Here is a 20282-nt window from a genome sequence, read left to right on the forward strand (position 1 = left end):
GGGCATCCACAACCTCTCTGGGCAGCTGTTCCACCACCTGACCACTCTCTTGGTAAAGAACTTCCCCCTGACATCCAACCTAAATCTTCCCTCCCTCAACTTAAAACCATTTCCCCTTGTCCTGCTGTAATCTACCTTTTCAAAGAGTTGATCCCCCTCCTGTTTATTAGGGGGCTTCCTTTAGGTACTGGAAATACAGCCATCTCCTAAAACTTTAAAGTTAGAAGACTGCAAAATTGTCACGTTGATTGTTTCTGTAATGATGGAAAAGCCTTCCCAGCCCTGGGACGACGCACCAGCAGTTTGCTGGGAGCGTGAGGCAACTTGGCAGCTCCAGTCTGCATCTCTGCATCCTCACACAGGCTTGGCCCATGTGGGTGGATTGTCAAGAGCACAGCAAAAAGCACATCCCTGCCAAAAGGAAGCCAAGCCACTAAAAACAGAAGTGCTACAGCTCCTGGGAGAAGAAGTGCCGGAAAGCTGTACCAAGGGCAAACCACCCACACATTTTCCTCCATCTTCATTTTTTTGGAACCAACCTAACTGTTCTGGCTGTAATTTTCTATGTGAAAAGGTAAAACAGATGAGTGCAGAGCAAACATTCAGCCTGCCTAAAAGAAAACGTGGGAAACAAGGGGCTGATGGCAACTGCAAGGTCATGAGCAACAGGCACAAAATTCCACTTTCATCTCTACAGTCTTCCAACAATTTGAAAAGATATGTCCAGTCTGACTGATTCAGAAACTGGAATTTGGTTGTTTTTTATTTTCCCTCCCAACTGTATCATCCAGGTTTCCCCCTGTTCCTCACACTTGCTTTGCAGAAGGATATTTAGCCAGTTAGTCCTCCTTTTGATTCCTGCTGAAATAAACAGAACACAGCACAGACAACAGTATTGCTTTTTCAATATGGTCACAGTCCAGCAGAGACCAATGCCTTTGCTAGCTAGCTAGCTAATAACTCTCAAGTAGTATGACTTAATTTCTAACTAAATGGACTCAAACCAGTTGATTTGGCTTGTCAGCTCCTGACGTCATAACCATGACAACATAGCAAAAGAGTCACAGGATGTGCATCGTCTTTCTTGGGAATGACAGCCCTGTATTCATGCATTACACGGAATTCCTGTGTTCTAGAGCAAAAAAACCAACAAACCAAAACAAAAACTTATAAAAACAGAGTTAAAATAAATGACTTTTAAAAGGGTCACAATGTAGATACCATGAATTATGAGGCATGCTTGGTAACAGAGCTTTGGAAAGAACATTTGTTTCACGGAATAACACCTGGTAAGAATCAGAGGAAAACAACAAGCCCTATTTAACACAGCCCATGTTGCTATGTGAGCAGGGAGGCTGTGCAGCACTTTCCTTCCCATCAGAGGGCAGTAGGGTCCTGCGAGTGCTGCCATTTCCCTCTAATGCTACCTTCCTAAATTGGCTCATAACGTTTTCGGAATAAAATAATTGTGGCTTTGATGTAATGGTCATCATTTATAAAACTTTCAGTCATTAAGAAGCAATTTTAGGAATGTTTGACTACGTGCTGTTCCAGCTGCACCCAAAGCTGAATATTTTTATGATCTGCACAAGGATACAAGGCAGCAGCAGCCTTCCTTAGACCATGCCACAAACTGGCTCATAACAACGTCCCTAAGAAATCCAGCCTGTCCTTTCCAACTCTAGCAAATTTACATAGAAGATGACCTGTTGGATTTGTTAAGCTGAAAGGTTGATTGTTCTTAAGGAGTTCCCTTATGAAGATCCACCCGCAGATGCATGGTTTTCAATGCACAAAAGGATGGGGAGCAGTGCAGGTACATCACCTTTCCTGCAGAAGGTCCCGGTCCATCCAGCACTGCACGTGCAGGCTCCGCTCACATGGTCACATGCAGCCCCGTTCTGGCACTGGCAGCTGTGCATGCAGCTGGGACCAAAGCTTCCCTCAGGACATCCTGCAGCAGGGAATCCAAACCAGATGAGGAGTGAATGGTGGAGCAGAGAGGAATTTTTAGAGACGTAGGAATTCCTACCGCTTGCAAAAGGGGAATGGAAGCATCAAGGTAATGCCCTAAATCTGATATGATTAAGTGCTCTCCTTGGGCTTGTTTTGTTAAAAGTCCACTTTTTAGAAAAATGCCATGGTGTTAAAAGGCTGAATTCTGCACAGGAAAAAATATATTGATCGTGAGAGCAGCAAAGCCTGCAACTCCACACTTTCTGCTTTACGGTCCAGCACTGCTAACATGCCCACGTCCTCTGGGACATCCATTGCCAGGAGGGGAAGGCTCTCAGCCCCATTGCCTCCTTGTGAGCCACGTCCTCTGTTTTCCTGCAAATCCTCATTCCCTAGAAAGCTGGGGAAAATATGGAACGTGATGGCCTCCTGCAGAAAGCTGCATAATTCACTCTCAGGCTCTGCTTTAAAACACATCACATTCGGGGGACAGCCTAACACATTACATCTGCGGGACAGATTAATGGTTACATCTCCACAGCAGTTCATGTTCAGAGTTTGAAAAGATTTACATGGTATGCTCTATCTGAAGGAAAAAGCAGCATTTGAGAATGAAAATAACTTCTTCCAGGGTTATAGGAAAATCAATCAAAAGCAGGGCCAGTTGCCTAATTGACGTTAGATATTTTGGACAAGCTGAAGTATAGAGACGCCTAGGCATCATATATATATAATTAAAGTGGAACAAAACATAGACTGAAGAAAACAGCAAATCTATAGAGGGAATGTCAGGGTTTGCCAAAAGCTTTGTCAGAAGCAATGGCTTCCCTGCTTGCCTTGGCTCTGTCAGAGAAGACGAAGACCAGCTCTTTGGCTGCTTCCTATTTGCAGAGATGGCATTTTGAGAGAGGTCAAGAGAGAAGGACAAGTGGAGCTGGCAGTTACAGCCTTCCCATAGCTGTTCTTCCATTCCCTCTGGGCCAACAGCAACAAGAGCCCTAAGATACACTTCTGAGGGTTTTTGCATTTGGGTCACCACTCCAGATTAACTGTTTCGACATTTCTGTGTGACACCAGCAGATAATTTTGCCTGCACTACTGAGATTCTGGTAGCTGGATCTGTGCTACTGTAAGACTGTTTAATAGACAAAATCTTCATTGTCTTCAATAATAACAGTAATAATAACAACAATAACAAAATAGCTTAACTATGCAACTTACTGCCACAAGACGAGTGGATACCAAATGTTTGCATGGAATCAAAAAAAGGAAATAGGCACATTAGTTGGAAGAAAATACCAAACTGTATTAAATATAGACATATTGCTTCTGTTTTAAGAAACTTCCAAATGACAAATTGCTGAAGCCTGGGAAAACATATCAGAAATCCTCGATATGACTGTTTTTATCCTCTCCGGGCATCCGCTATTGACCCCTGCTGGAGATGGATTGGTGGAGATCCTGGGTCGCTGGTAAGGCCATGGGACATTTTGTTAATTAATGGAGGACCCTAAATCTTCTTGATCCTGCATCTGTTATGTCCACATGAAACATTTCTATATGCCTGGTCTTAATGAGTATTTATGAAGATGTGCATGCCTACAACTGAATAAATGTAACCAATATGGAAAATCTTATGCTACATACCAAACATACATCAATCTTATTACTCATATTAAGTCTTAAGATTCAAAACTGCCATTTAGGCCTGAAAATAACTTGTCTGGAATCCAAATTAGTGACAGCATTGGACCCTGCTGAAACCCAGCAGGCTGCTGAGAGGAGGACAAATTCCTGCTCCTTGCTTTTCCAAATTCCCTTTGTTAAAAAAAGCATGACTCACTCTGCTCGCAGTGTTTCCCAGTGAATCCTGGCTCACAGAAGCAGGACCCAGTGACAGGATCGCAGCTCCCATCGCTGTTATTGCAGGCACAGGAGTTTTCACAGTGCTGTCCCCAACGGCCGCTATTGCAGGCTGCAACGCAAAGCAGTATTTATGTTGAGAATGATCTCAGAGCTTGGGAGAGATTATTTCACTTATAAATAGGAGAACAGAAAGGATGAAAAATATGCACAGAGACTTCCACAGGGATAAAATATCAACTATTAACCGACATGGCAAAAATCTGCACAACTGGGATTAGCTGGTGGTACAACGTGTAACTTGTTAGCAACCAGCCACCTGCAGAAGTTATGAATGAGAAGGCAGAAAGCTGGGTGTCTTTCCGCCTTTGTCAAGGACAGGGAAATGGAATCAGCAGAAGTGTGACTGGATGAGATTGGCTGTCGTGTGTTAGGCAGGGATTCAGACTTCAAATAATCTAATAGCCGGCTTTCTGGCCTTGAAATGACAGAAGAAAATGGGAGCCTCAGAAGTGTGCTGTCTCTGAAAATCAAGCTTCTTTCAGGTGTGTACGAAAGGCTCGAGTGCCTGGTGTTAGAACACCTGCATTTGACTTTTGGCAAGACAGATAAGGATTCCTCACTTCTGTGCAGAGGGATATTTTTATTTTAGTACAAACTGTTTACTGAATGGGAGGGGAGCAGGGACAGGCGAAGTCCTAAGAGAGAAATACATGCTTCTTTTCGCTCTGCTGAGAAACGTGTGTTCTATCTCTATACGAGTGCCTGAACTCTTCTGAAACTCAACGAAAACAAAATCAAAATGAACAAGAAGGATCTCCATTTTTGGAGAATTTACAGGGAAGGGGGGAATAGAAAGCTCAGCTTCATGGGATCTCCTGCACTGTCTGGAGAGTTCCTACAGAAAATAGTAGCCGATTTTCAAACGGTTGCAAATCACCCTGAAGCAGTTTTTCTCTCCCAGCAGTGTGTTGACAGTGGCTGCTGGAAAAGAAAAACATCCCTTGCTTTAAGACAAGCACAGCTAAAACTGGAAGCATGACTAAAATTTCTTTTCAAAATACAGGGAGATGAAACGTGGACACAGAGAAACCTCACCGCCTTTGTTAAGGCATCGTGCCGCTTTCATTCTGAAAATCATATAACACGATTATGACAGCGTGCCACAGCCAAAGCACAGCATCTCCTTCCTTTCATGTAAGAGTAAGGATGAATATGTCAATTAGGACCAGAAAAAACGGTTTTGGAGCTGAATATCTGTTTCATGCCCAGGCTGCAATAGCTGAAGAGCTGCCTTACTGGGAGGTTTCTGCAAAACAACTTTTGTCATAGCTCTTCCCAAACAGAAATAAAAGCTTTTCTTCGCCATGGTCACATAATTCTTTAGACAGCCTGAGGATTTCTGGGAAGTTATCTAAATGGCTCCATGCATTTCTGACTGGTTGGACTTAAAATTCACATGTTAGAGGAGGCTTCAGATTCTCCCAGAACTTTCTTCAGCATCAGGCCTGAGAAGCCAGATCCAAAACTTACTGCTGTCAACACCTGCAATTAATTGGTATGAATTTCAGGTTTAGAGAGAGGTTTGTGCTCTCTTGGATTTTTGCAAGAGAGATTGTAACAGATCAAGCAGAAAAGACTTAGAAGGAACAAAAGGAGAGAATCAGCCAGAATGGTTGGCATTCCAATGGTGCTATCCAAAATGGTCACATCTGGGCTCTTACACTGCCACCAATGCAGAGAGCTACACTGAAGTCAATGGAAGGATGCGCTTCTCTACCAGAGAACAGAGATTCTCCCAGCATTTGTATGCACAAGTTAGGGGGTGACCTTAAGACACAAGACTGTACATGTCACTCACTCGTTGGATAAATCTCCCCTAAACAATATGAGAAATGGAGAACTAATCTTTAAACTAATATGTGCTGGAAATGAAAAACAGAACTGTCAGTCAAAGTGCTGACAGTGGGCGAAGGGATCCACAGTGTTGAGACAAGAGCTTATATCAATACTTGGTGCTTCATCAGCCATCTATTTCAACACTTTGAACCTAGATAATTAAGGATTATATCCACCCAGGCTGTGCAAACCCACAAATACACAATTTCAGGAGCAATAAGATTAGCACAAGTATATTTAAAAAAATGTAATAGGCTAAGAACAAACAGAGCTGGCTCTTACAGTAGCAGATGAATCTCCATGAGATATCACATGTGATGGATAGCAAGTCTGTGTTTGACTTACGGTGCTTGCAGTCGTGGCCAGTCCAGCCGGGGGGACACGTGCACTCCCCAGTGATGTGGTGACACAGAGCATCACTGCTGCAGCTGCATGGCAGCTGGCAGTTTTGTCCGTAGTATCCAACAGGGCAGGCTGAAAGCAGAGGAGCAGACTGTAATTTCACCTAGATAATAATTCAGGCACAGATCTTTTCAAACAAGACAGTGACAGCTTGTTCCCTAAAACATGCACTAGCTGAATCCAGGAAGCAAAATGGTGAAATGAAGGAAGCATCTGCAATTTGTGTACTGAGTGGCTGGGGATGAATCCTGTAAGCGGAACAGTTTTGCCTTTTGGATACTTCTGCTCATCAGTATCAGCCAGAGGAGAAATCTTCTCCAAAGCACTGAGTGATTTTGGGATGAACAAGGAGAAAACACGTGCCAGCATGGAAGCCTTGCATGAAGCACTCTGTCCTGAGTGTCTGTCTGTCCTGGCAGCCTCACACACTCAGCTGGGGAAGGAGCTGTGCTCCAGCAGCATAGACTGGGGGCTTGAGGGTACTCTCATGGTCTGTGATGGGACTACACAGACAGTGTTAATATCACTCTTCGCTGTCACACTTGAATACAGAATTAGTGCAAACAAGTAGCATTGCTGCCCGTATAACCCATGGGGCCAGTTGCTCAGCACCTCTCGCCAAGCAATCCGAACTACAACACAAGTAGTAATGAAATGACTATTAAATACTGTCTTTCTAACTAAATATGGCTTTAATTATGACATCAATTTGAGATGCAGTTTAACCTTTCTTTGGCAGACTGTTACTTGTGTCTGCCTGCAAAAACATAGTCAAACCCGACCTGGGGAACATCTCAGTGCTTTATTTTGGGTCAGTGTCCCTAATGCCACAAACACCTCACAGAACAGAAAGAAGGCAAAATCCACACCAGAAGCTGAATTTTCACCCTGGTATTATATTATCTCTGTGGACTGAAAGCGCTTTCAAGGGAAATCCTCTGAAAGAGCCAACAGAACCCTACAGTGCAGCATGCAGGAATACATCTAAAGGCAGACACGAAGGCCCCCTTCCAGCTTGCCTTGCATGTCTATTTTTTGGTTTGGTTTCTGATCCAGTAACACCATGAGCATATGGGTATATCTGAAAAATGAATTCCCACACTCAGCCAAGGAAAACCTAGACTGAGACTCTAGAGAAGAGGGCTGCATTTGTATTTCTGCTGGGCTGGGTGCAGAAGGTGCTTTGAAGAGCTGCATTTCCAGCTGGTGTGATTGGCATCCTGTTTTTCATACCCAGATTCACCTCCCATGCAAATAGCAGAGGGGTATCCCCTAGCTCCTTGGTAGCGCAACGTCCTGGAGAAATTATTCACTCCTTTATCAATATCCCAGAGTAAGGCATTTCTTTTTGTTTCCTTCATTGATTCCAAGTCGTATTCTGATTGGACCAAGTGACCTCCAGATATATCTTCCAGCCTGAACCATCCACCAACTCTCTGCAAGAGCTCCAAGGGCACACTTTGTGCACCCAGACCAGCACACAAATCACTGCTATTAACTGGAGCTGGGAGGTCAGGATAGGATAACTGCACGATGCTCCCTTTTTATGAGCAATCCCACTGAGTGGATGCCATAAGTTCTCCACCAAGACTTATCCTTTACCTGTACTTCAAGTGAAGCACATTGTGTTGCAGTAGTTTTGGTGGAAAATGTCATAATCCAGCTTCTCACCCTGCCAAAGCAAGGTGCCAAAGCAAAGCACTCCATACCATAACCCCACACAGAACATACCTCTCTCACACATGGCACCAGTTTTCCCAGCTGGGCAGATACAACGCCCAGTCTCTGGGTCACACGGTGCTCCCCCGCAGCTGCAGCTCTGCCTGCAGTCCACCCCAAAACTCCCAGGCTGGCAAGCTGTCCAGAGGAAACCCAAACAGCTGATTAATATAGCAAAGCATTTGAATGATAACAGCATTCACCATCTACACCAATAGTAAACAGAGCTGTGATGGCACGGAGTGATCTACGTCAGCATCAGTGTCTTGTTCTAACAACTGTACTTTTTTATCTGCAGCTTCTGCATCTGAATGTAAGGTGCACGGTAAGCTTCCCCACCCAGTGTGTGCCTCCCAGGGAAACATGCAGTGAGTACCTACAGGAATGGCACTTTTCTCCATGGAAACCAGGCGGGCACGGACGCTTGCAGGCTCCCGTCTCGTGGTCACACAAAACGTCGGTGGAACAGTTGCACCTCAGTTTGCAACCAGCCCCATAAAAGCCAGGTGTGCATGCTGGAAAATGCAAGCAAAGGCACGGCGTGCGTGAGGAAATGGAAGAGGCAAAGAAACTTAAGAGAAGTCAGAACAATAATTAGCAGAACTTGATAGAAAAATCGTCTTTAACATGTACTTCAGAGGTGTTGATAATGAAGTGGAAGCAACAATTAAACACATGCACACATATTACAAAGAAGTTGCTGCTCAAATGCAACCCAGAAACAGAATGAGAGTACTTGGGGCTATATTAGACTACTAGGATATGAAATATCATCACTCCCTTTCTTCACCAAACTCCCAGAAGCGGTGCCATGAATCTGATGCGTTACTGTGTGCCCAGGGAGGAATTGTGAGGGAGAATATTGCTTTACTCCAGCGCTGCCTACAGAGACGTACAAACAGGAATGCAGAACACAATTCTGTCTGACCTATGCCCAAAACTACACAGAATGAGCTGAATTCAAAGTCCTGGAAAGCTAAAGGAGAAGCAGCATTACAGAAACCATTTACAAATGATCCTGCTCGCATAAAACACAGTTTTTGCCACTTATTCACTGTCTGCATGAAAAAAAAAAAAGAAGAGCAAAAGTGAAAACTCCCATAATCTGCATTATTTAGGGTTGTAATAGCGCTAGGTTTCTAGATTTCTGTTGTCATTTCATCAGGCTAAAAAACAGCACTGTTGCACTGCATTCCCAGCGGTGTCCCTGCAGGCTCTGTGATATCTGGCACTCACAGAGTCCACAGTATGAAAAATCAGAGGCAAAATAATTAGCAGAATATGAATTTACCGTTAGCAGCAGCACAATAAAGCACGTGGGAGGAGGAATGAGGCATGCATAGAGGACAAAGGAATAAACAGACAGGGGGAACATCCCTTCCTGCTGTACCTTTCTGGCACTTCTTGCCGTGATATCCAGGCTTGCAGCTGCAGGTCCCGTTCCGAGCGCTGCATCCCAGTGTGTGCTCCTTCACACACTGACACTCCTGTGAGCAGCCCACACCGAAAGCCCACCTGGGACAGGCTGCAGGCAGGTTAAAGGGAATCATTAGGTCTGTAATTAGGCATGGGTTATCTGAAATCACACCCTTGTGCAGGATGCAATGACTGCAAAAAGTGTCTACTTTCCTATGGCAGCGCCTGTTACTGTGTGGGTGTGTAAAATGCAGTTTATATGGTTCCTATATGAAGTATTTCATTCCATTCCAAGCAATATGTGGTGAATGCAAGAACCAGAAATGTTTTGAAGCAAACTTAGCTAAGCTTTGGAATGAAAAATATTTGGATATAGCCCAGAACAAAAGTTTCATGACAGAAGAAATCATCAAGCAACTATTTTCTATCTTGCATGGGTTTTCCAAACAAAAACTGTAAGTGCAAGGAAACTGGACTGCCTGTTTTTATCACGCTTTTATGTTTTGATCCATTTTATTCCCATTTAACGTTTGATTGCATTCGTGACCGTGCTTTTATACTATAAGCATTCCCACTTCAGGACAAAACCTGGATGTCTCAGCTGGGAAATCCATGCAGGGAAGGAGACAAAAATTTAGGGAAAACTAATATTTGTGCTTATAACTTTTGATTTACCATAGGGTGGAGCAGTGAAATTATCAGACTTGAACCTTATCCACAACCCTAACTTTAACATGCCCAACCCAATCCCCCTATAGCCCTCTTCTTTATGCATTAACAAACCTCAGCTATTACAGCAAGGATTAATTGCTGCAGCAGAAGGCAAATGGCAGTTTCTGGGGCCTCACAGAGTGTGTGAGAAGTCCTCCATCTTCTGTTCCTTTCTAATTGCAGAGCTCATGGACTATGCCCACCCCCATTGTAAGCTCTCCTGCTAACACCACTGAGCAAGGCCTATCCCAAAGCCTTGCTCATTTTGGACAGATGTGGAAACTTTGTAAGTCTGCTATGCTGTGCACACATTAAATAAACAGATCAGGAAGGCTTACTGAGGTGGCAGAAGCGTCCATACAGCCCAGGGTCACACAGGCAGGCTCCATATAGCCGGTGGCAGTGGCCGCTGTTGGCACAGTTGCATGGTTTGTTGCAGTTCTTCCCAAAAAATCCCCTGGGACAACCTTTGGAGTGAATAAATGCAGCAATGCATCAGTTTTTAAGGATTTAAATGAACACCAGGTCAGCTCTCTTTTAGAGGGTGCTACAGAAAATACCGTGCTGATGGCCTCAGGCTGAGCCTCTGCAAGGGTTTTGCACCAGTGGCCTGTGCTCTCTCATCCATTTTCTTGCCTTTATTTAAAGAAACATCACTTGAGGCACTCCATGGGGCTGCATTATGCCCCACAAAATGGAGACTATTCTCACATGGCCAAGATGTACCACATGCCATATGACAGCCAGGCAGAAACAAAGGGAGATGGTGAGGCCTCAGGCTCACACTACGCCTGGTGGGATGAAGGAGCTCATACCGTCTTCACAAAATGGCCCCTGGACTCCTGGTGGGCAGTGACACAGTCCTGTGATGGGGTCACAGGAGCCTCCATTCTGGCACATGCAGATACTGGCACAACCATCACCGTATGTCCCCTGGGCGCAGGCTGCAGGGAGAGCAGAAAGAGTGAATGGGCCCCAGCATCCCGCCCCTGTGCTCTACATGGAGCAAAATGAGAATGCAGGCATCAGAACTGGGAAGAAAGTAGTCTCTGTAGTCAAGTGGGCTCTGAGTAATGTCATAGTCTTTCTATATAAGGCAAAAACATTCACCTAACATTTACTAGATGATTCTAAAGTGATATCTGAAACAACCAAGTTTAATCAAGTGAAGAAATTTTTGAGGTACCCATACTCTCCCTTGTGTATACTTCACACAATTCATGGGCTCAGAACAACTGCTTAGGAAGTACCAAGCTTGAAAATACAGTACAGTTTTATACATTTGCAAATACATGTTTTAAACACCTCTTATCCACCAAAAACCATGACAAAAATGTTGACTCCTTAATGCTCTGATTACTCTGGTGCAAAATAAAGACAGAAAGGAAAGGAAGGAAAGGAAGGAAAGGAAGGAAAGGAAGGAAAGGAAGGAAAGGAAGGAAAGGAAGGAAAGGAAGGAAAGGAAGGACAGGAAGGACAGGAAGGAAAGGAAGAAGTGGTAAAATAAAGCATTGTTCCACTGTTTGCAGCTTGAGCCAGTTGAGTAACTGCAGTTGCTGGAGTCATTTGACTTAACTGACATTTTATCAATGTACATTAAGAAACTTGACATTTCACATCCATTTTCATTTGGTTTCTATGGTGTATTATTATAGAAATATAGTTCCAGATTTCTCAGCTTCTTAGCTTACCCTAAACCCATGAACTATGCTATTCTTTTTTCTTTTTCCTTTTAAAAAGAAAGAAAAAAGAATGAAAGCCATCACATTTGGTTACTTCATACAGATTAGATGTTGTATTTATTCTTGTCAGTGCTTGCTTCGTTGAACTGCAGGTATGGCTTAACACAGTTCCATTAGTCTGCATTCTCTAAATGCCAAAGTTAAATTCCATAACATTACATGCATGGATGTCTAGTGTAAATATAGAGCAAAAATGTTATTATTATTTATGAAGTGAACTGAAGAATTTCCTGTCCTGAAATTTTTATAATCTCTCCAGAACCCCTACAGCACCATGAATGTCAGTAAAATCATCCTAACATAGCAGCCTGAGTAGTCATAGGTAGAAATCACCATTTTAGTTCTCTTCATTCTTATTCCTTAGTGTTTACAAATCAAATCTACATTGGTTTCCAAAAATAACTAAGGGCCGACTGATGATTTCAATCATTTTCAGACAATTTTGTCTCTGTGATGATGCCTTCTAAACAAACAAGATGGTGATTAACCTGAGGACCACTGCCTATCGATGCACAGTAACGTTATCTTTCCAGTTGGTTCGCACACATACTTCTGAAACAGAAAGGTCCTCTACCAAGAGGCAAGAATAACAAGAAAAATCTGAAACATACAATATGCAATACTAAAAATTAACCAGCCCCAGAAAACTATGTTAATAATAAAAAGGATGATAAAAAGAAAGAAATTAACAGCCCAGTGTTACCAATAGAATTAAAAAAAAAAAAAAGGGAATGTCTTGGGATTCTATAATGGAAAACCCAAGTTCAGCACATTTACCCACCCAGACAGTCACACTACCTGCCAGGACAGCCCTTCGAAACTCAGCTGGGCGAGTGGAGCATTGTGAGCACACTGCATCACCTGGCATCTCTGGCAGCAAAGTGAATAGGAATGGTACCAACGTGAGCACTTCGGATGGGGCACTGCACTGAGTGGGATAGCAGTGACCTCACTGAAGGTTTGCGTCATTTGTTGTAGCATCCATACAGTTTATACCTAACGTGTCATACCGTAATAAAATGTTGATCTGGAAGTGAAAAAGCTATGCTCCTTAAAGAGCTTTTTGGATTAAAAGTACAACAGTTTATTCCTATTTCCTACCTATCTTCAGTGTCACAGCTCCAGGACAAATGCCTTTCAAATGAATTCAATGCACTGTACTCACTTTGGTTGCAGATGATGCCGGTCCACCCAGGTGAGCAAACACAGCCACTGTTCTCGCTGTTACATCTGCCTCCATTCATACAATCCTCACAGCTCAAGCTGCAGTCATTGCCAAAAGTGTTATCAAGGCAAACTGAAAGGAAAAAATACAGAAGGCTCAGTGAGCATCAGACAAAACACTTCTAGAGGCTCTTAGCTGTCCTTCCAGATGCACAAGCACAAAAGGGAACCTCCGTGACATTGACGATCTGAAAAAGAGCCTATTCAAGCTGTTAGTGTTCGTGCTGGAAGCACTGCAAATATCACCAAGTCGTGCCAAAATGTACTCCCAAGTGGACATTCCCAAATTTTCTGCTTCAAATTTTAATCTGAATAAAAGGAAAACTGTGACTGCAGCTGGAACGTCTGCCCTTAAATACTGTGCTTCCCCTTCAAAGACCACTTAAAAGTACTTTTTAAGAGCAAATAATTTGCCTTCAGAAAAACTGAAATTGTGCTAGTGCTAAATATAATTGTATACAATGAAAAATATTTATGGGGAGAGAATCTTTTCTCCTTGTGAGGCTCACCTCGTTGTTCTGTGATTTTAGTAGCTGCATTCTGTGCTGTAAAGCACAGTCAAGCAATATTTTTAACAGCATAGTTTGAGTTATTCTAGGAAGACAAAGGATAATGCACATTTATCACTTGCTTGTTTCCTCTTGGTTCTAACAGGGGTTATTTCAGGCAGAAAATCTAAGAAATACAAAAATTCGTTCCTGCCTCCCCATCCTGCCCTCCTTGTCTGCCCTGCACACAGCTATGAGCACCCACAGGTGGACACTTTTCTCTCTCTGTGGGCTCTGTTGACAAAGGAAGAGAAAAATAAGGGTTCCTCTTTGCTAAGATGCATTGGTGACAAGAAGATCTTATCCATGTGGTCAGACTATTGCCTTGCAGGCTTTATAGATGCGGCTGGAGGCTTTTTGGAAGGGGATTTTGGAAAACATCTGAGAGCAAGCTGGCAGATTATTTCAGCTAGCAGTAAGTCAGCAGGCTGGCTGCTTTTCACTAGAAATTTTCTGTGTGGGGCCAGATTTCCTCCAGGTCTCAGCACCCAACTGTTCCTCCTTCTAAAGCTGAGCAAACGCCCAGGTTTGCAGAGGCATTGAGAATCCCAGTGCTCCCACTGAGAACAAGTTCTCATAATGCATACTTCAGAAGAAGAATACAAATTACCACTATAAATTTCACACTTCTACATTAGAAAGTCATTTTGTCTATAGAAAATCATTAACTATTTGCTCCACTTAATCATTTAAAGAATTTTTTTTAATAATATAGGTTCCAGCACAAAAATACAGGGATATTTGAGAGGTAAAACAACTTACTGAGCCATGAGAAGCTTCATTCCTCCCTCACTTTTTCCTACAAGCCATCACATGCTGCAAATCCTCAGCTTTAGAAAAAGAGCAGGTGCTCAGCTATGACTAAAAATCCCCATGTTTGTGTGGCTAAACACAAACAAAACATACAAAAACCTGTTAGTAAATATTTGATTGAGGTTCTCGTGCCTGATAATTTTGCCCATGGTTATCTCATTTATCGGTTTCCCAATTGATTATCAGAGTCGTTGAGTATGCCTGGATGCTATGTGATCCAGGAGGCCTAAATAGTTGTGTTCAGAAAAATAAGCGTTGGTTATAGCTGAGAACGGTTCCAGATTCATTGCCTGTAGGGCACAGCTCTCAGACTAGTAATTAGAGCTAATACAAAAATCATAGGACATATGTAACGAGCACCAGTGAGCCACCAGCACTCATCAAAAGGTAAGCGTTGGGTTTGAGCCCTTCCATGGTGTGGTTTCCATTTCTTGGGGAGGAACTGATGCTGTGTAGAGTGCAGAGGGTGCAAAGTTTGAAGAAGCACAGGACATGGTGTTCTGCACCCACTCCTATGGCTGTGTGTATTCGTGGGCTCTGCTGCCTCATCTCTATGTAGTTACCTCCCTGAGAATGTGCCCCAGCCACCAACAAAGCATCTGAACCTCCAGAGAAAAATCATGTAGGTTTTCTAATTCACAAATAAGATCGTGCACTCACCGGCTCTGTGTATCAGTGTCAGCTCTCCTCGCTGCTCCTCATCCTCACGTGGGGCCCCAAGCACGTAGTGCAGGAGCTGGGGGGCACCTCTGAACTGCAGCCCCGGAGCCCCTGCGAAGCCCGACACCGCTGAGTCCCCTCCTAACACTGACACACAATGCACACAAGGTTAGGATGTCATCCCCAGACTTCCTCCCCAGCACCCGTCTTGCACTTGTGCTTTGGTGCTGGGTGATTTCCCAGCTATGCTCTGGTACATACTGTTGCATCCAATTCATTTTCTGGTTTATAGAGATGAACAGTATTTGATGCGCAAAGTAAGAGAGAAGAAAAGACAACATTTCTCTTTCTTCTGGAAGTATACCCTGGACCTCAGATGAAGCCATCCCTGTTACTGTGCCAAATTTTAAATGGGAGTTTAATTTTCCCCACCTGAAGTTCGTGATTGTTGATAGTGAGTGAAGGTCATTACTCTCATTCATCTGGGAGATGACAAAGACAGAGCAAGGCTGGCTGCCCATTTCCAGAAACTACAATTGAAATCTTAACATGATAGGAAATCAGCTGGCTTTCTTTCAGTTGGTTAAAATATTAAACTTTGCCTGAAGTTTAGCAGCTGCTAAAATAGGTTATAAAATTAGGTTGCTGCTGGAGGAAATCCAGAATCATGCCACTGACTCCATCAAAGCAGAATCTGGACACCTCAGCGATGCCCTGGACCCATCCGAGAGCTCTCAAGTTGGGCTCCCAAAATCCCAGGACTCATGAAGATCCCAGCTTTGAGTTCACAGTTGAGAAATACTGAGCAGCCCTTCAGAATGCAACAGGAACTCACCAATGCAGGAGCGCCGGTCAGCACCCAGCCGGTACCTCTCCTTGCAGGCGCATTCGTATGACCCCAGGGAATTAATGCAGATATGGTCACAGTTGCCATTCTCAAGACGACATTCATCCACATCTAATAAACAGGCATAAAGGCTGGTTAGTGCCTCTATTGAGAGAGCGCTCTCTGTACAGGGCCAGAGCTATTCTGAACATAAGGAAACCAAATTTTCTCAGTACTTTGGGGTTATTGAGGGTATTAAAACATTTCAGCTCAGCATGGAAGAGATCATTCCACCTATGTTTTTTGCCTCAAGTGAAAACAGCTGCTCTAAGCTGTTAAGCTCTGTTGATCCCTTGGCTATTTTGAGGGCTCTCCTTTTGCAGAAGTAGTCTTTAAAACACATCCACATACAGCATGCACAGAGAGAGGGGAAAAGGTCCCTGATTCATCTCCCACAGACCATCCATCCTTGCTGGATGCTGTCTTACTGTATTCCAGCATTACAAAGTAGAGATTTACTTTTTAAACCTCACTGAGCTGAGTGTGACCAGTGTGGGGCACTCACCGTCGCAGCTGCAGCCATCGGCACCGGGCTGGAAGCCTGCTCTACAGGTGCACTCGTAGCTGCCCACGTAGTTGATGCAGAACTGGGAGCAGCACGACTCGCCGGTCTCGCACTCATCCAGGTCTGCAAGGATGGGGCAGCTCAGTCAGCCCTGGGCTGAATTCTCACCCCAGCATCAGAATGCAATGCACACACATAGCAAGCAGCTATTGCACTGCAATTTGCTTTTAACCATTTGCACATTCGTACATTCAATATTCAACATCAGCAGTGAAACAGAGCTCCAACCTAACAGTGCACCTGCCGGGGGGGCAGTCTGCAAGGTGCGCTGTTAGGTTAGAGGTCTTGAGAACTGATAGTCCTCTGCTGTACATAGATGTGGTACATGTCTATAACTGGTATTCTGGGCACAGATGCGTGGTTAGATCTTACAGTGATAGAACCACAGCATGACTGGGCTGGGAGGGACCTTAAAGCCCACTCAGCCCCACCCCTGCTGAGGGCTGGCTGCCCCCACCAGCTCAGGCTGCTCAGGATCTGTTCCATGGCTTTGGGTACCTCCACGGATGGGGCACTCACAGCTCTGGGCAGCAGTGCCAGAGCCTCATTGCCCTTTAGTGAAGAATCTCCTCCTAATAACTAACCTAAATCTCCCTCTTTCAGTTTAAAACCATTCCCCCCTGTCCTGTCACTATCAGACCACTTAGAATGCTGACCTCCCTTCTATTTATTAGCTCCCTTTAAGTACTGGAAGGCAGCTATGAGGTGTTCCTGGAGCCTCCCCTTCACCAGGCTGAACAAGCCCAGCTCCCTCAATCTTTCTTCTGAAGAGAGAAGCTCCATCCCTCTGACATCTTTGTGGCCCTCCTGTGGACCCTCTCTAACACCTCTATGTCATTCTTATGCTGGGGGCCCCAGGCCTGGATGCAGTACTGGCAGCTCACGAGGGCAGAGTTCTCACTCTGTTGCCACCCCTCTGCTGATTCAGCCCAGGACACATTGGCCTAAAGGGCTGCAAGTGCACAACGCTGGTTCAAAGATGCAAGAATCAAGCTGCTATCTTCTGACTGCAGACTCCTGGCTGATCTCCCCCTCCCGGCCTGCTTCCCTGCTCAGTGGCCATCGAAGGCCATCTTGTCAATGCTGAGTTTGCAAAACATTTCTGAACGTTACCTAGGTGAAGAGCCGCAGATGGGAAAGGTCGGTGTCTCAATTAACCTTGGAGAGAGCACCAACGTTATAAGGAAACACGGGCAGGAGAAAGAGGAGAAGGAAAATGTAATTAATCAGTCGAGGTGAGAAGGTCAGCACAAAAATTATTAATGTAGGTTATTTGGACATGGAGTGTTTTCCAGAAATGTCACAAGCTGAGCTTCTCTGCACTTTGTCAGACGGCACCTCACTCTGGGGTCTATTAGCAGACCATTGTCTGTGCAGGAATGCGAAACGTACATCCAAAAGGAAATTTTTGCTGCTAAGAGCAGCTCTGCACTCCCTTGGTCTTGCCAAGCCCTTCACCTCTGCTCTTGCTCCCTGGCTGTGGCCAGCAGGGTGGTTTTCACATTGACATCTCCATTAGCAGGTCACTGCCTCCTCCTTGGCACAGGAATGGGGCTGAAGGAACCTTCTCAGCCCAACTCATTAGCTCAGCATCCATGTCTGCCTCCCTGTCCCCTTCTTTATATTCTCATTTCTCGTGCTCCAGCACCAGCCACACTTACAGAATTGTGCTTTCCTCCTGCCCTGCTCATCCATCCTCCTTGCTCTGGGCTTTTCTCCTTGCAGGACCTTTGTCTGTGCTGTCCCCAGAGCTCCTGCTCCTTGCCCCTCTTTCCACCTAACTGCTCTTTTCCACAATGCCTGCTCCTCTTCTCTTTTTCCTCTCTCTTCTAGTCTATTCCTTAAAATTTTAATGGCATAGTGATAATAGAACAGGATAGCATAGCAAAAGCTGTAAAGAAAAACAATCCTGTCATAAAATTATATTAAACATGAAGGAATTTTTAAGCTCTTCTTGAAATAAAAATAACTGTAATTCTGTGGCTTCCACTTCCTAAGTGACACTTCTTGCAGCCGAGTGCAACCTCACCACTAAGCATGGAAACAGAACAACTTCCACAGCACAAAGCAGAGTCTGCACATGCAGCTGTAACTTAATGCAATTGTAATGCTCCCATCCTAAACTGGCTAGCGAGGGAAGGAAAACAAAACAAAGCTTCAGCAATGTGATGCTTGGGCTGTGTGCAGTGAAACGTGGTCTTGATAGCATGAATTGTACCCTAGGTTACCTGTGCATGCCTTGCCATCTGAGCTAAGCACGTAGCCATCGTGGCAGGAGCAGCGTGGTCCTGTTGCTGTGTGCTCGCAGCGATGGGAGCACCCACCGTTGTCCTGCTGGCAGCTGTCCACTATCTCCATTTCAATGCCTTGCAGAGAAACAAATAAAAGGGATGGTAAAAATAAGCACAAGTGGAGAGGCACTGGAGAATGAGCGCTGTGTAAGAAAGCATCCATGAATAAGCAAGCTGCTGGCAGGGAAGAGAAAGCCAGCTCACACCTACACACAGGAGCAGCACAGCCCTGAGCCACTGAACTGTGGGGATAGGCAGCAACTCTGCCATTGTCCCAGAGGAGGAACGGAAGCATTTGAAAAGACCAAGTGAGTCAGCTCAAGCCTGTGCTTTCCAAAAAACTGCTTTTAGTTGGTTTCCAAGCACAAATTCCGTATGTGTTCATAGCAGAGTTCCACTGCTGAGCCTGATAGCTCACCAACAACCTACAGGCTTTGACCCTTCAATAGGGGAACAAAGTAATAACAACACGATGTCACCACCAGTCCCCTTCACCCTGGCAGATCTCCCCCACACTTGTCTGGCCTCAGACATTTTGGCCAGGTCCAGTGGAAACCCTCATATAGGAAGAGGAACATCTATCCACCTCTTTTTCACCCAGCTACTTCATGAAATGATTTCTTTAGGAGGAAAAGAAGCTTGGTTATAGAGCTTCTCTTCAATTAGCCCAATAGCTACCTTAGAGGGCAATCTAGAGAGGAATTTTCCATGCTGTGCAGGGGAGCTGAGAAACAGCAACCCTAAAGGAACCATTGTACATCCAGAAGTGCTGCTCATAGCAGCACATGGCAGAGCTGGCACAGAGGGATGGCATTTCCCCTTTTCTGCATGTCATGGATGCATCTCCGCTGGTTGCTTTTATCCTAATTCTTTTTTTCCTTCCAGCTTACCTGGAAGAAGGCATCAATTTGGGGAAGATACATGGAAGGCTACATCTAACCCATTGTGTGATTGTTTGCATCAGGGAGAAGAAATCTAGGCTGTTGTCCAGTATGCTAAGTTGGGATTTACAAACCCAGACTTCATGCATTATCTTTGCCATTTACTTTGTCTTAGTTGTTCATTAGTAAAACACGGATTTCCCTATGCCACTGGGGAAAGGAGAGAATAAACAAAGACTGTGAATTGCTCAAACACTGTGATAATCCTGATCATAAAAAGATGCAGAATGTTTGCGTTTATATTGCTTGCTCCATAGCTTTGTGCATAAGGCACAGAGAATCACCATCCACAGAGACCTGCTGAACACTGAAGTAAAAATATGATACATGATACATTATTATATTGGTTTCAACGTACACTGATATTTTCAAAGTGATTTTCATCCTTATTAAATATTTCTTACATGCAGATTCTTGAAGTACACATCCACTCTCTGGCACACCATGTATTTTCCTAACGAAATCCTGCTGAAAGCTCCTGCACTGTATTATTGGACTGAATAATCACTGCCCACCTCTGCTAAAGCAGGTCATGCTTTTGTCTGCATTTCAGTGAGCTTATGTTAGGTCCATAATAACACCAACTCTTCCAGACCATCTCCTTTACTAATCTAAATTTACCCTTAAGGACAGCACAGGGATCACC

General features: G+C 44.3%; 1 protein-coding gene across 1 annotated transcript in view; it reads right to left on the bottom strand.

The window, feature by feature from the left end:
• LOC424998 (multiple EGF-like-domains 6-like) overlaps positions 1–20282 on the bottom strand; it is a 163006-nt gene that overhangs the window by 23088 nt on the left and 119636 nt on the right. Inside the window, exons 9-21 of the mRNA XM_040706138.2 lie at positions 18633–18770; positions 16345–16467; positions 15789–15911; positions 14954–15100; positions 12874–13005; positions 10782–10910; positions 10305–10433; positions 9230–9364; positions 8220–8354; positions 7852–7977; positions 6064–6192; positions 3800–3931; positions 1826–1954 (exon numbers count right to left, since the gene is read on the bottom strand). Coding sequence (XP_040562072.1) covers positions 1826–1954; positions 3800–3931; positions 6064–6192; positions 7852–7977; positions 8220–8354; positions 9230–9364; positions 10305–10433; positions 10782–10910; positions 12874–13005; positions 14954–15100; positions 15789–15911; positions 16345–16467; positions 18633–18770 — 1707 coding nt within the window. The remainder of the gene's footprint in view (positions 1–1825; positions 1955–3799; positions 3932–6063; positions 6193–7851; positions 7978–8219; positions 8355–9229; positions 9365–10304; positions 10434–10781; positions 10911–12873; positions 13006–14953; positions 15101–15788; positions 15912–16344; positions 16468–18632; positions 18771–20282) is intronic.

The sequence above is a fragment of the Gallus gallus genome, chromosome 9, assembly GCF_016699485.2.
Source record: "Gallus gallus isolate bGalGal1 chromosome 9, bGalGal1.mat.broiler.GRCg7b, whole genome shotgun sequence".
Lineage (NCBI taxonomy): Eukaryota > Metazoa > Chordata > Aves > Galliformes > Phasianidae > Gallus > Gallus gallus.